This window comes from Pelodiscus sinensis, chromosome 2 (assembly GCF_049634645.1).
Source record: "Pelodiscus sinensis isolate JC-2024 chromosome 2, ASM4963464v1, whole genome shotgun sequence".
Lineage (NCBI taxonomy): Eukaryota > Metazoa > Chordata > Testudines > Trionychidae > Pelodiscus > Pelodiscus sinensis.
The window spans coordinates 108,464,818-108,481,369 of NC_134712.1; the positions used below are offsets into that span (position 1 = coordinate 108,464,818).

The following is a 16,552-nucleotide window of genomic DNA, read 5'->3' on the forward strand; positions in this document are numbered from 1 at the left end:
ACAGAAAATGCAAAGGAGAGAGGCTGTACCAGAGGAAAACTACAAAACAGGTTGTAGAATAAGGAAAAAACAAACTTGACATCTTGTGTCAAGGTTCTGCTTTTATATGCTCAAGATGTCAGTCACGTATCCAGATTATTTATGGTGAATAGTTGCCGTTAACTGTTTACTTTCTCTTGTATGTATTTAAACAGAAGGGTTTTTTTGTTTTTTTTACAAAGTTCTTTAATTCAAATGTCACTGCCTCTGGCTTCAGTCAATTTCTCAACACTCAAATGGGCTTGTAGTTGCCACTTTGTTTGGAATTGGTCAGGGTGTTCAGTTGTACAAAGACAATTTGTACCGTTCAGTTCCTCAATAAAAAAAAATCTAAGCCATTAAGTGTCCTTTTATTTGAAGAGGGACATTATCACAAACATTTGAATTTTGAAATTAATTTCTTGGAATTATCAGCATGTGGCCATAACTGCAGTTTAACATACAAGGTTGGCTTCCCTGCACAAAATACACATACCATTTTGGATTCCTACTTCAGCTAAAGTGTTAGGTACAAAAGATTCAGAAGTGAAAGGGCAAACTCGTCCTGGACTGAAGTGTATTTCCACTTCTGGAGAATTGTACTGTTGAGGAGCAATATGCCCAGCCTGGATGAGTTCTGAGTTCTGTGAACAGGAGGCTAATCAAAGGTGGGCAGTTGAAAATTTCTTTCTGAAGAAATGACCTGATAGGAGCATGTTGTGCTTTATAACAAGGGTAATGGTCACAAAGAATTTGACAGCAATGGGAAGAGTTGCTGCTCTGGAAGGCAGTGTTCCTGCTACTATTTCCCACCTCTGAGCAGAATGAATGTTATGTACATCAATATGGGCCCTTCACCTTCATTTTGATGCACATAACCAAATTTCATGTTGAGTGTGGGGAGGGGGCTCAGGCCTGGGGCAGCAAGTTGGGGTGCAGGAGGCAGGTTTCTGGAATAGGGGAGAGGATGATGTGCTCAGGACTGAATGCCATGGCCACAAATGGTGTCAATTCCCTCCAGTCTGGGAAAGTTGACAACCCAGGCTGGGATGGGGTGAGGGATGCAAGGGCTCTGGGGCCTCACCATTCCATCTGTGGGGGGATTGGGGTGGGGCCTAGCGCCACCCTGGCTGGAGCAGGATTAGGCCAGAGTTGGGTACCCCTGCCCTGCCCCGCCCCAGCTACCATAGGTTCCCCTCTGATGGTCTGCATGGTGCTAAATTAATAGCTGTACAGCCACACAGCTTACAAGAAACTTAGCAGCTACTATCACCTTCCAGTTAAGTTGCCCTTAGCTGATTTTTCCCTGTAGAGCAGGGATGGGGAACCTAAGGCCCAGGGGTTGGATGCTGCCCCCAGCTTGCCTAGATCTGGCCCCTGAGACTTGGGGTTCCCCACCCAGCACGGGGGAGCCCCTGATGGCAAAGGGTGGTGTTTTCCCTAGGGATGTAATAGTGTTGATTAAACAAACTGATAAGCAAAAGCTGTAAGCCAACTACACCCATTTCTCTCCCTCACCCCAAAACCCTTGTCAGTAAATTTTAGCAGGCTGGCCAGCAGCCTACCTCAGTCCTGGATCACACTGGCCCCGGGGCCTACCCCCACCGCATCTCTGAATTTAAAGTGTATTAGGAGCTGGGTGGGCAAGGATCCCAGCTCAATTCAGGCTCAGACCCCTCCTGGAAAGGGGCTCCTGCCAACCTGTGCTGCTGCCTCTGTATCAGAGACAGCAGCACAGGGCAACAAGCAGCCAGTCTGCAAGGGGAGTTGTTTTTTTTTTTTAAACTGGTTCCCCTCATGGACCAGTTCCTGCCTGGCACCTAGCACTGTTGCTTCTAATACAGAGGCGGCAGCCCCTCTCTAGGAGGGGTTGGTGCTCCAGAACCTGGTATGAGCTGGAACTGAGCTAGTCAGGCTGCCTGCCAGCCCAGCTCCTAATAGGCTTTAAATGCAGAACTGCAGCAGGGTAGGAAACTCCTCAGGAGTAGAACAGGAGCCCATTGGCTGCTAGCCCCATCCCCAGGGACTATAGAACAGTTGAGTAATGGGTAGGAATTCATGAGGTAACTTGACTGTTCTATTAACCAATATTTAACATCCCTATGTGCTGCATCAGTAGCCCCAACCCAAAAAAAGGTTCCTCACCCCTGCTGTAGAGCACCAGTAGATCTCTACTGTAAGTTTGACTTGCCTAGGATAAAAAGGGTGTTTATTTAAAAGGCTTCATAAACACTATAGGCATGCACTCTGGAGCTGCTACAATTTCCTTCCTTCTAATATGGAGACCATATTTTTTACCCACAGCAAGGTAATTCTTTTGTTTTACACTAGTTTTCATTGAGGGTTTATCTTTACTGCAGTGTTAACTCGACATGTAACTTGTGGTGTTTTAATTCCTGCTCATACGCATCTCTAGTTTGAATTAACTGCTTTGAAACCTGAGCAAGTTAGCCCTTTAGCCGCATAAACTCAAGATCAGGTTAGGCCAGTTCAAACACACACACCACACATGCGTTTACACCAGTAAAATAGCACTTTTACTAGTATCCTCTTTCATGGAAGGGAGGTAAAGCATGCACAGCAGCAGCTGACAGTTTATACCATCCAAAATACACTTTTGCTGGCAAATACAGTCCACAGTAGGAATGTTGTGCCAATGTGATATGCTGATACAGCTTTTCCACCCAAGTCTTCCAATATAGACTTAGGTTTAATAAAATAGGAGAAACATAGCTACTTGCTGTTAATCTAATCACTTTGTCATTAGTATTTATAGTGTGGCTGCAATCGCTTGAGTTTAGCTAATGCAAGGTAGTTTACATTGCACATTTGAACTATTAACTTCTCTGAAGGCAGCTGAACCCTTGATGTAGGTAATTTGTTTTCAAAGGGGATTAAGTACAGAGCAGTGGAGCTAGGTGAGACTAGAGACTTAAACAACCACTTATTTTTGGCAATGAAGAGAGGTTTAAGCAGCTAAGTATAACTACAGTGGTCCTTGTTTATGCTGATCATTTTATCCCAGTGAGCTCTGAGATAAACTTGTCTTACAGATGCCTAAGAAATTTTGATATAGGGGAAACCACCAGAAGCTATGACCTGCTAATAAGGATTTTAGAGTTTTTCTCTAAAATCATTCTATAGTCAGAGGCTTTAACATCTTCACTAGAATCTCCTGTTTGCAATTACTTAGGAGCCTCATGACAACTACAATTGTTTACATGGAAGAATACTAGAAAAACATTTAACAAATGGAAACAATGACAAGGACCCTGCACTTTGTAACCAGTCAGTGGCAAATGCTTGTTTTGCAGTTTGAGATGTGCTAGATCTCACTCTAGTATGCTATAGTTCTCTGAATGCCTTGACTTTCAGTTTATAGCACTTAATCTAAGCAGCAGCAATTTAAATAAACTAAAATAAAAGTACAAGCAAATATCATGGTTATGTGCATTTATTTTGATTTTTAAATGTATGTAAATGTAGATGCAAGTTAGGTGCAGTCCTCAGATCCTCTAAGTAGCCTGTTACAGCCCCCATGGGTTGAGGAGTTTGGACATCCCCTGGTTTAGAGGATCCATTCAATTACAGAGCATATTTATATTGATCTTAGTAAGTATTTTTGTTAAAAAGTAGAAATGCTGCAGAGAGGTATGACTTCTTTTCTGATGGACACAATGCTAAATCTTACAAATAGGTTTCATTGTGAGTTAAAACTACTACAAACAATATTTCATAATTTTTATTGATGGCATTTATCCCATGGTTTAACATGTTAATTATACTGTAATAAACATGGCTTTAATATTAAACTTTTCCTTATTATCCAAAGTCACCACAGTCCATTTCTGTAAATATAAAAATATATACTTAGTACTTTGTACAATACTGGTTTTTGGTCCAAACAAAAATGGATCAGAAAAGCCAATAAACTCACTTTAAGAATTCCCAATTTTATTTAAAGATTTTCCAAATGGATTTAGGCAACTTTGAATAATGGGATTTACATAATAAAATCTGAGACCATACTAAACAAAAATTGCCATAACACACAAAATTAAAATTTCAAGTTCACAGATTTGTTATGCCAAAAAAGAGAAACAAAATTATATTTACACTTTTTCATAATAAAATAAGAAAAAGGCGAGACAAGTGATAAAGAGCCATAAGAATGAAAATAAAGAAATAGCATATTAAATGGAGAACTACAGATCTAACAAGTCCTTAGCAGGGACCATCCTTTAATCAGTCTTCCTCTATCAGAAAATTTTAGTGCACAATACACCCAACTCACTCACTTCACACATACACCAGCACAAACTCAGCATAGAAATCATTCATTACCAACATTCTCTACTCTATACAGAATCCCTTCACTGATAATTACAATTTTGAGGCGTCAGTAAACGCAAATGAGTGCACATAGTGGTGCAGATGAAGAGGTATTATACAAAGCTATTTGCTGTGTGGGCTATATTTATGTCTTATAGCCAGACCATGCCAAGTCTGAATAAAGAAATTGCTGGATTCTAAAATTGTTTTGCTTGAGAATCTTCCTGTCGCCAACTCTACCTATTACCAAAAAAACTAAATGGGGAGAGTTATGAATTTCTTTAGGCAGATCTGACTTCAGCTAAACCCAGTATGAGGTACAATCCAATAATTGCAGGGCAACCAGCTATTGTGAAAGTTGCTGTTTAACAACCACTGGCAATTATTTTCTACGTCTAACCGCAGTTTTTATCTTCCGTCCAGAAACTGAAGATCCAGAAGCAGAGAATATATTTTTCCCATTAGACCTGTCAAAAAGAATTTAGAAGTAGTCAAATCTTTCATGCTTCCATTACCAATCTCTGGATTTTTCTAGAATAGTTTAAAATAACCATCTGCAATAATACATATTCTGATAATTAACAAGGCCCAAACTTCATAAAAATGTATAGCAAGAGAAGGATTCCAGACACAAAATAAGTAGCTACATTTGCTATATTACAGTATAAAGCACACAGAAGGTGGTGGAAGAAGCAGCTGGCTTTAAAGTACAGTGAAACCTTTATTATTCAGTACTGTATTAACTTTGTTAACTGGCATTGCCCCCAGCCACAATACTGTCATCTTCAGGCGCACAGGCCTGGCTTGGTTTACCATAATTGGCTTAATTTTTTATTTAAGTACCACCAATCTTCTTTAACTCAAAATAGAAATGTGAGACCAACTGCCTCACGCTACAAAACTACCAATATTAAAAACTTGAGTTTTACTATTATTGTCCATTGGTTTTTCCTAGGTTGATGGGACGTTCATATAACCAGAATTTTTAGATAACCGGAACGTCCTAATTCCCGAGTGTGCCAGATAACACAGGTTTTACTGTAGATGCAAGGTCTACAAACACCAAAGAAGTTGTAATTTTCATGTGCAAAGTGATTTTATGCCCAACTAGAGACAAATGAGTGGATGCTCACCATCTCAAAATCAGTAGAGCCCTGCACGGTATCTGCAAAAGTGATCCACAGATTTGCAGGACTCTAAAAGTCACCTTTTAGTATGAAGGTGTCAAATGGGGCACCCAAAACTACTAGTCGCTTTTAACAGACTGAATTATCTTGTCAGGATTTATACTGTGAACACCTGAAGTAATCACGTAAATGAAGACTGTGCATCTTCAAACTCCCAAATAAAACTCATCACTAACATTCCCATGAATTAGTATTTTTATCCCCCTTTTAGTCACTTAAAAATATTCTTACCCCACTGTAAATGTTGGAGGCTGATTGAATGAAAATCCTGAAGAGCCAGAAGGCTGGGTTGGTGGGGCTGGTGCGCCAGAATTCCCACCAAAAGTAAATACTCCTGGGCTATTACTTGTGAAGTTAAAATTAGAACTACTTCCAAACTGGAATACACCACCTACAAAAGACAGAAGTCTATGTTTAACTACTCGAATGCAAAATAATCACATTTCTTCCATTCTACCACATACATTAAGTGTCCCAACAAGACCACAAGCTTCCCTAGAGCAGTGATACTAAAGTGGCTATTGCTGTAATCAACTTAAAAGCTACACTAAAAATATTTAGTGGAGCAACTTTGTGCAGGACTGGGATAGTAAGCCAACAGCTACTGCGTTGCTGATTCACATATAGCATGATGACTGAATGACCCTGTGAATACAACAGCTTTTAATATGTGCAGCAAGTTAATAATAAGTCATTTAAGGTAAGTAACAGCCAATTTCTCTTTATTCTGGATATTTGTGCATTTCAAACTGTAGCTTTATGAGTCAATCAATTATAAAAGCAGGGCATATAGCAGGGGTAGGAAACTTCAGGCCTGGGGACCGGATGTGGCCCCTGGCTTGCCTGGATCCTGTCCCTGAGGCTCAGCGCACCCCTAGCATTGGTGCTTCAGCTCTTCCGCTGCCCCAAAACAGGGCTAAAGCACAAAATCTACTAGGCTGGATCCCCCCCCCCCCCCCTTAGGCTCTGGTGTGGGAGGGGAATGTGGGAAATTCTCTCAGTAAGGAGCCAAGTAGTGAGGGGCTTGTTTTTTTGCTTCTCACTTTTGTGCAGCCCCCAACTAATTTTTTTATGGGTCAGTGGTCCCTGAACCAAAAAGGTTCCCCATCTCTGGCATAGAGCATATTTTGAATGCTCTGTAGATTTTAGGAAGCCTTTCAAAAGGAAATTGAGGAGCTGTACTTAAAATACATTTAGTATCATATGTGACACTTCCCACTGAATGGACTGATAAATTATAAACCACTGCATATATTTGGTCTTTCATAAATCAATACATACTGTATACACGTTTTCTAAACCAAGAAATTGTATTCAAGTACTTTTTTTACTGTCAAATAAACAAAATGGATCAAATAGAGGAGTTTCTTATATTCATATATACTTTCAGTGGGAGGAGACAGTTTCAGACAGAAACTAAAAAAAACCCTAAGAAAGGTAAGGAATCTTGCGTTTATTAACCAAGTTCTTTTGTGACTTATTTTTTTCAATATTAGCATCACAATTATTCTGATTTCAATTTAAAAGTACATTCCCACAGCTTAAGCCCAAATTTGGGTGCAATTAAAAAAGTTTTTCTTGAACTTAAGTCAAACCTTTTTTTTTTTTAAAGTGAGTTCCTAAAGTCAGTCTCTTAAATGTACAGAAGAGCTTCTAAAAATTCTGCTACTTGTTTAGATGCCTGAGGATAAATTAAAAATGTTCATTTTCATTGTATTAGATTTTTAGAGTAAAAGTTATATAAAAATAATGAATGAGACTGTAAAACCATTAAAAATATGAGGCAGGCTAAGGACAGGTGTACTACCTGAAACAAAAGTAGGCAGTTTTTAAAAATTAGCTAAAAGTAGTTTAGATTTCAAGTTAATCATTCAGCTCTAGACTTAAACCTCAGACTTGACTTGGGAGCCACACTCAGTTAGGCCTCGTCTACACTAAAAGGAAGATCACTGCTGCTATGATCGATCTTCTGGAATTTGATTTAGCAAGTGTAGTTAAGAATCGCTAAAACAAACTCAGAGGGTGCCAGGTGCGTGGTGGTACTCCTTTTGCAAGGAATAAGGGAAGTTGAGGGGAGTGTTTGCTCCTATTGGCTTCCCATTGTGGAGACACCGCCAAGCTCAGCTTAAGGTAAGGTACGCTCTACGTAGCTGGAGTTGTGTATCTTAAGCTGAGCTGCTGGGTCTAGTGTAGACTTGGTTTTAGATCTCACTGCAGAACTACAGCCTGACTATTTCAACCTGAACAGTTTAATAGAATTTGAACATTCCTTTGCAGTGTTCACAACCCAGCCTTGTGTTACAGGATCAGTGAAATCTACTAAAAAAAGAAACTGGACAGTGAAAATACAGTTGTCAAAGTTGAGTGAAATGCAAAAAATAAAAATACAAAAATTGAAGATTGAGTCATAAAATTTAAGGGCATTATTAATATAGGTAAGGAAATAGGGATTTTCTTGTAAATATATTTAAACTTGAGAGTGGCCTTTTAAACTATTGTTTACCTATTTTCTGTTACAGCAGTTATATTATAGCTACAAGCTGAGCTGTAAATAAAGTCTTATTTTACAGTTAAGTGTGGCGGAGCTGATATTCAAGTATTTTATATTGTGCTAACAAATTTATAAATTCTCAATAGAGGCTCAACAATATTAAATGTGTTTGTATAACGTAACATCTAACGCAATGGAGTCGTCATTTGGTTGGCAGTTAAACACTATCAATATAAACATTAAATAACTTGTTCAGAATGACACTGATATCTGAAACGCCATTGGATCAAGGGAGGACTGACCAATCATTGACCTGTGTTATTTTCCCAGATAATATTTATAATTTCTATAGAATTACTGTATACACCTCGGCTGCATCTAGACTGGCATTCTCTTGTGCAAATACTTGCGCAAATACTTTTAACGCAAGAGTTCTTGCATTAAAGTATTTGTGCAAGAGAGCATCTACATAGGCATGTGTGCTTTTGCGCAAGAGCATCCCATGCCAGTGTAGATGCTGTCTTGCGCAAGAAAGCTCCGGTGGCCATTTTCGCCATCGGGGCTTTCTTCCGCAAAAGATTCCTGTCCTTATCTACACTGGCCTCTTGCGCAAGAGGGCTATTTCCTGAGCGGGAGCATCAGAGTTCGTGTGCAAGAACATTGACAATCATACATTAGATTGTCAGTGTTCTTGCGCAAGAACTCGGGCCAGTTTAGATAGATTTTGCGCAAAAGCACTTGCTTTTGCGCAAAATCTGGCCAATGTAGACACAGCCCCCAGTTATAATAAAATGTTTAATATGCACTGTTGTAGCCTTATTACTTGCTGAACATTTAAACAGAACTATTTTTACAAAATCTGTATCTTGGGACCAAAATAAACATTAAGATATGTAGGGCTCGAACTCACCGGAATTAGGTGTTGTACCAGAGCCAAACCCAGGCTGTTGGCTAGCTTGCTGTCCAAACACAGGAGGCTGACTACTGCTTGACACAGACCCGAAGGCTGGAGGTGCAGGCTGAGAGCCAGCTGAAAATAATGAAGTTGATGATAATGATCCAAAAGTTGGAGCATTTGGCTGGCTGGCACCTTGACTTTGACCAAATGTTGGTGTCTGGCTGGCACCAAATGCTGGACCAGCAACAGGTGCTGAAGTCCCAGAGCCAAACACAAATGAAGAGGAAGAACCTAGAAAAATCAAGGAAGCAGAATGGAAACTTAAGTATCAGGTTTATTTTTTTCACAAGGGCATAACTGTTCTAGAGAAGCAAGGCGGCTTCGTTTATGAAACCTCATCTTTAGAATTAGCCACCAAATGCTGCATCTAAATTTAAAAGGTATCTGAAGTGGCTGAAATAAGCCATACAACTGGAGTGTATAAAACAGAAAATATCAGTTCAACCATGATAAAAGTGCAGTTGGTACGGTTACAAAAATAAAGCAGAAAACAGCATATTTACTCTGCCTGAAGGGTTACTGTCAGGTTTTTTTTAAATAATTTTACTCCTAGCCTAAAAACCTATAAGTTACATTACATCCTAAATACAAAATGGTCACTGCATAAAGTAAAATGTTCAATACAAACACTACAATTATCTAATCTAATAGCAGGTACGCACTAATGGTGAAATTTTATCCATGCAGTAAGTTAAGAGTTGTTTCTGTCACATCAAGTCAACTGAGTGCAGAGTTCTACATTTAAAGTGTGGGCCTGTCCAGAAGTGGTGAGGTGTCATGCTCATATTTCACGTCTTAAAAAAACAACTATGAACCCATACACCAGGGGCCACTGACCCACAAAAAAAAAAAAAAAAAAATCAGTCGGGGGCCACACACAAGTGAGAAGCCCCTGACTGAGAAGGAGAAAGACACTCCCCACATTCTCCTTGCACACCAGGGCCTACGGGGGGCCCAGGATAGTAGATTTTATGTGCTCCAGCCCTGTGGTGGGGCAGCAGGGGGGCTGGAGTGCCAGCATGGGCTCCCCAATGCTAGGGGGAGCCATGAGCCTTGGGGGCCAGATCCAGGCAATGTGGCCCACGGGCCTGAGTTTCCCCAGCCCTGCCACAGACTCAACCTGACATTTGAGTTAAGCGGAGTTTCTTCCTTTTTACAATCACAGCTAACAATACAAGTCCTGTAGGCCAAAACAGATCTTTAATAACAATTGTTCAACTCTCACCTTTTTCAAATTGTGCCTAAGATTAGTAGTTATTAAAACAATGATACTAATGAGTCAGCATAGGAGAAAACAGAAGACTAGCTCATTCCCCTAGCTGTCTTAGCTCTTTTGGGCTAGCAGAAATAAAATGCAGTAGAGAAACACATACAGTAGTAACTGAATGCACAGGGAACACATCCACTATGTAGAAAGTGTCATCAGTTCAATGACTTTATCTAAAGGCCTTTCAGGCAGCAAATATACAACAGAAAAAAAAGAGCATGAGCTACTGCACAAATGCCCCAACACACTGGCTTTCTTTCAGCAGGAAAACAAGAGATTTATTTAAACTGCACAAATTTGGATTTCTGAATTAGAATAGAAAATTCCTCTTAACATTTTTGTCTCAGATTCAGTATGATTTATTCAAAGTGACAAGCAGATTTGCTGGCAAAGAAGCTGTAATTCAGAGTTAGAATACTTGTTCTTAAAAATGTGTAATTCTTTGTATAGCAATTCAAGGTCTGAACCACTACTTCTGGCAAAAAGAGTTCCTAAACTTAACTCCCAGAAGAGTAATGAGGGTTGGAGACAAACACATTTAAATTCTGTTTCTTAACTGAGTAACAAAATCAATTTCACTCAAATTACTGGGTTGTTTGAGCACTGCGCAGTATCTCGAGTTCAAGTTAAACTCTTGCCCCATTAGATCACACATTTTAGGATTTTAGACTCTGATTTTTAATTTATTTGAATTAGTGAGAGATTAACAGGATCACAGTTCTTTACCCAATAACTGGGAAGAAACAAATCTGATCTTAAATGAACCAGTCACAGTAGCAGGAGCAAACACCGATGATGTGCTTAAACACTGTACCAAAGAAGAAGGCTGCATTCAGGGAAAGAACTAAAGAATTTTGTGCTTAAAAATATTAATGACATTTGAGAATTTTCACATGCAGAAGGATGAGTGGGAAGGTAATAAATGAACCATTTTCACTGAGAAACATGAGTGCTTTCAAGCAGTAAATAGAGGACCAAGGGCTCAACAACAGCACTATGATCACAACTAAGGATGTTAAGAAGTGGGTAATTGGCTAATCGTGTAGTCAATACAATTTGTATCAGAGAGGGACTCTATCCTGGCTTGCACCTAGTCCAGGAGCTACCCCTACTGCAACTCAGCAGTTTAAATGTACAAGGAGCTGGGTGCGCAGGCTGCCCAGCTCCCACTACATTTAAACTGCAGAGTCACAGCATGGGTAGTTCCCAGACTTGGCATGAGTCAGAACTGAGCAGGCGTGAGCTGAGGGACAAGTCCCAGACTGCTGTGCCTCTGCATTTTAAATGTAGTAAAAGCCAGGTGGCTCTTACTACATTTAAATTGCAGAGCTGTAGTGGGGGTATGTCCTGGACCCTGTGCAAACTGGGACTGAGCCAGGCTTGCTCCGTCCCAGCTTGCACCAGGCCCAGCAGCCTCTGTCCACGGGGGGTCCTGGGATCTCCCCACGGACAGGGGTTGTTTTGCGGAATGTGGAGCAGCCTCTGCTTGCAGCAACCTTCCCTGCCCCTCCTCACCACACCAGCAACACACTTCAGGGGGAACCAGCTTTTAAACTGGCTCCCTCCAGCATCGGCTCCTGCTCCCCATCTTGCTGCCTCTGTTAGGGAGGTAGCGGGAGGAGGGGGAGAGTGAGTAGTCCACTCAACTACCCGATAAGCCTAGGCTTATCAGATAGTTGACTACTCGACTAGTCACTTACATCCTTAATCACAACAATCGTGTGGCAACAAATGGACCCAGACCAGCAAACCTTCAGGAGGAGAGCTTTAACTTTTCTAAGACTTTTTTTTTTTAATTTCATCACTTCCAAGTTTTTAAAAAAGTGGGAAATTAGGCTGAATTTTCAAAAACTGGTTCTGGTACAGCAATATTCCATAACTACAATCAAATTATCTCCTGTTTCCCTAGCAGAAGCAGAACTCTAGTTATATGAACTGGAAAGCAAATGGGGAGGTTATGTGACATACAAAATAATGCTTGTGACACTTGCTCTTAAACTGTATTTCTAATGCTTTTGCCCTTTTCCAATAGGAATGCCTTATGACTTTTCCTAAAAATTTCTGAGACAAAGTCTTTGAGATTTACTGATGAAAAGTACGAAGAGACGGGCACTTTTTTCATAACATGGTAGCACCACTAACGACTGAGTAACTCCTTCTTTGTATAAAGTTTTATATATACCTGTAGAACTTGATGTGGTTGTGGCCCCAAAGCTGAAACCAGAGGTTGCATTATTGCTACTGCTAGTTCCTGAACCAAAGAGAAATGAAGCAACAGCTGCATTTGTGCTGGACGATGTGGTGACTGGTTTGCTTTCTTGAGAGAACCCAAATGACTGAGAGCCATTGGATTCGGAGGCATTGCCAAACCCAGAACTGCTCACAGTGTTGTTGGCTTGTCCAAACAAAAAGGAAGTGGCAACTGGTGGAGGATTTGAGGCAGAGGAGGAGCTGCCAAACACACTACTGCTGTTCGCTGAAGTGCTTGGTATGGCTGTGCAAGAGGAACCAGGGTTCAAGAAACTGAAAGCTGGCTTTGTTGCCCCTTGATCTGCAAAGAAGGAGAGCAATTATAAACTACTTTAAAAATGGCAAAGGAGGCTCTGGAGGCATAGTACATGTGTTGTTTCAAGCCATGCATGCCAACATCATCACTGGATGACACCTAAGTGTCACAGCTTTTATCTTGTAAAACCAAGGTGAAATGCATAAACTGGTCTTTTTCCCAGAAAAAACAATTTGTGGGGCAGAGGGTGGGAGAAGACTACAAGACAGAGGAAAGGCTCTAAAGGAAATATGAACTAGCATTACATACACACAATACTTTTTTCTTTTTTTTTTGCCACCAATGATGGAAGTGCTTAGTGGTAAATTATTCCAAGAGACAGCAGAATAGTTTCATAGCTAAGCTAAATGTATCCTACTTCAGGGGGAGAAGGGAACAGACTGATTTACCATTATTTCTTCTCCAGCCCACTACGAAACTAAGGGCCTGATCCTGTATCCCTGATTCAGGCAAAACTCAACTACAGTTGGACCTCCCTTATCCAGGGACAAGGGGATTTGCCGAACAAGGAGAGGTCCCGAACAAGGGGATTTGCAGAACAAGGAGAGGTCCCTCCCAACATGGCCCAACTAGGACTCCAGCCGAGCCCTGTTACTGCCTGCCCAGCCATGGCTCCCCAAGCTGGAGCTTTGTGGCTGCCAGGGCTCCGTAGCTTCTGGGGCAGTTTAGGCTATGCAGCTGCTAGGACCAAAGCTCCACAGCTGTTGCTGGCCCCACATTACCGCTCACCCTCAGGGCCAGAACTCCCTGCTGTGTCCCCTTCCCTCAACACAGGGCTCCTTTCCAAGTCACACCCCTCCTACTCCCCTTCCTGCCCTATGGCCTCACCTCTTTATGCTTGGATTCTGTAGTCCAGGAATATTTGTGGTCCAGCTAGACCACAGAGACCCGGTTAAGGAAGATATAACCTGTACAGTGAGTAATTTCCCTGTGTAGGGCTGTACTTTTTAAAAGTCGGGTGTCTGATTTATCCCTAATAGGGGATAAAGTTAAGTAGTTAACACCTGTGCTATCTGGAAAATAATTTAAAATTGTCTGATCAAAGTGCATATGCATATTTAAGTATCTTCAACATTTGCTGCCAAAGCAAATAAGACTAACCCTCCTCAGTCCCATGTCTTCAAATATTTTGTTTCCCTGTCTTTGGGAATGGAGATCTTTATTCATAATTACTGAGAAAACTCTGCTAATCCTCTTAGCCATGTCTACATTGGTGCGATCTTACGCAAAAGCAGGTGCTTTTGCGCCAAAACCTGCTGCCTGTCTACACTGGCCACGAGTTCTTGTGCAAGAACACTGACATTCTAACGTGTGAAATCAGTGCTTCTTGCGCCAGAACTATGATGCTCCCGCTCAGGAATAAGCCCTCTTGCGCAACTGTTCTTGCGCAAGAGGCCAGTGTAGACAGGTAACATGAATTTCTTGCACAAGAAAGCCCTATGGTTAAAATGGCCATCGGAACTTTCTTGCGCAAGAGAGCGTCTACATTGGCATGGATGCTCTTGCGCAAAAGCACATGCCAGTGCACATGCCAGTGTAGACGCTTTCTTCTGGAAAAGTTTTTGCACAAGAACTCTTCTGCCAAAGAGTTCTTGCGCAAAATCATGCCAGTGTAGATGTAGCCCTAGAGAAAAAAAAATGGTTTTAAAACTTGACAGTTCTTTGGCCAAAACTGGATCTTAATAGCTAGAACACCTCACTAAAAAGCTCATTTTCACCTGCAGCGGTGGCAATATTACCAACATATGGGCTAATGCTAGGGATGTTAAATTTAGATTAGTTTATTAATCAAATAGTCGATGGGATTTCCATTGACTAATCAATTAGAGTATAAGGGAGCCTCCGCCTTTGAACTGCAGCCCAAAAGCGGAAGCCCCTCAGGGAGCGCAGGGCTTTCTTTTGAAATGTACAAGAGCCTCAGCAGGGCTCTTGTACATTTCAAAATAAAGCCCACAGGGAAGGGGCTCCCTGCAGGGCTTCTGCTTTCGGAATGTACAAAAGCCCCACTGGGACTCTTGTACATTTCAAAAGCAGAACTGCAACAGAAGCAGTACAAGCGGATACTGCTTCAGTCCCCGCTCACGGTTTCCACTGTGCCTCTATCTCCCCTGCCGAGAGGGTGCTGCCGAGACCGGCTCCTGCTCCCTCTGATGGAGGCCACAAGGGGAGGGAAGTGACTACTTGAATCACTACTCGACTATCTGATAAGCGTTAGCTTATCAGTCAGTCAGCTAGTCTCTTACATCCCTAGCTAATGCAGGACATTATACTAGTACCAGACTTTTGTACCAATATTTCAGTTACAGCTGTGACTTGTTTTTGAACTGATAGGTATACTGGTATAACTTTTCATGTGGGCACAGTTATAGCAGTATAGCATGTTCTCTCCTGCTCATATTGGAATAAGATGTACAAGTATGAGGCACTTTTATACTGGGATAACTGTACACATTGTACTGCTGCTTTAACTATGCTGGTATGGAAAGCAAAAAGAGGTACAACTTTTGCATTTAGGCAAGACCTGGTAGAAAATGGTTCTTATGTGCAGTAAATATTTTGTCAGTGTTTTCAACCTGTGTCATGTTCAACTCCACTGAAGTCTACAGAGAAATTGGGTAACAATTCTGTTATCCTCCAAGAGCCAAAATTGTAAATTCATTTTCAAGGAGTAAATAAAAGTTTTTCTAAAGATCTAACACATTAACAAATCACTCAGATATGCTTATTTTCTTGACAGTGACTTAATTTTGCTATTTCATGGATGTGACCAGACAAAGTTCAAGGCAAGAGATTCTTTTACCTGTAGTATTGGTTTGTGCCCCAAATGTAAAAGCTGGCTTTGTTTGCTCAGTTTCCTTCTCTTCTGGTTTTGCTAAGCTGAAAGTGAATGTGGGTTTTGCTGTGCTCTCTTCTTTGGTCTGCTCAGACTTCCCAAATGCAAAGATGGTTTGTGCCTTTGGCTCCTCATTGTCAACAGTCTTCCTGAACACTAATGAAGTAGCAGAGGTAACAGAGTCCTGTTTCTCCTCTGTCCTTCCCAAAACAAACTGTGATGCAGACGCGCCCTCCGTGCTGCCAAAAGTGAAGCCTCCCTTTACTGAAGGAGTTTCATCTTTTTTCTCCTCTGATTTTTTAAATAAAAAAGGACTTGATGCAACTTCCTTTACCTCCACGGTTCCAAAACTGAATCCACTCACTCCTGTTTTATTCTCTGGTGTAGCTATGGAGGCAATAGAACTTGTACCAAAACTGAAACCCCCTAAAACGGGTTCCTCTTTCTTTTCCTGCTGATTGGAGGTTCCAAACTGAAATGTTGAAGTAGATGTATTGCTTGAACCCGAGGGAAGTCCAAAGTTAAAACTGTTACTCTTACTGTCTTTTTTACTCTCCTCTGATTTAGAATCTGAAGAGATGACTCCAAATTTAAAATCCCCTGAAGTTTTAGCAAAATTAAAGCCCCCAGTCATGGTGTTTGTTACAGATCCTGACTCTGATGTAATACCGAACTTGAAACCCCCCTGTTCTCCAAATTTAAAACTTTCTGTGCTTCCTAACGTCTGAGGTGACTCAGAGGATGACGACTGAATACCAAATTTAAATGACGGTGCAGCGGCATCTGAGGACACAGCAGCAGTACCAAAACCTGTAGAAAGGAATAACAGACAACATTTATAATACAGAAACATGCACTTAAATTCTGATCTGCAACAACACTGCTGTTCTGCTCCTGATC

At 41.1% G+C, this 16,552-nt stretch overlaps 1 protein-coding gene across 4 annotated transcripts in view; it reads right to left on the reverse strand.

The window, feature by feature from the left end:
• Nucleotides 1–3,745: 3,745 nt before the first annotated feature.
• Nucleotides 3,746–16,552, reverse strand: part of NUP153 (nucleoporin 153) — a 78,419-nt gene continuing 65,612 nt past the window's right edge. For all 4 annotated transcript variants that reach the window (XM_075921224.1, XM_075921221.1, XM_075921223.1 and 1 more), the window contains exons 18-22: nucleotides 15,620–16,462; nucleotides 12,436–12,804; nucleotides 8,939–9,217; nucleotides 5,769–5,928; nucleotides 3,746–4,817 (exon numbers count right to left, since the gene is read on the reverse strand). In XM_075921224.1, the coding sequence (XP_075777339.1) occupies nucleotides 4,733–4,817; nucleotides 5,769–5,928; nucleotides 8,939–9,217; nucleotides 12,436–12,804; nucleotides 15,620–16,462 (1,736 nt within the window). In that variant the 3' untranslated portion in view covers nucleotides 3,746–4,732. The remainder of the gene's footprint in view (nucleotides 4,818–5,768; nucleotides 5,929–8,938; nucleotides 9,218–12,435; nucleotides 12,805–15,619; nucleotides 16,463–16,552) is intronic.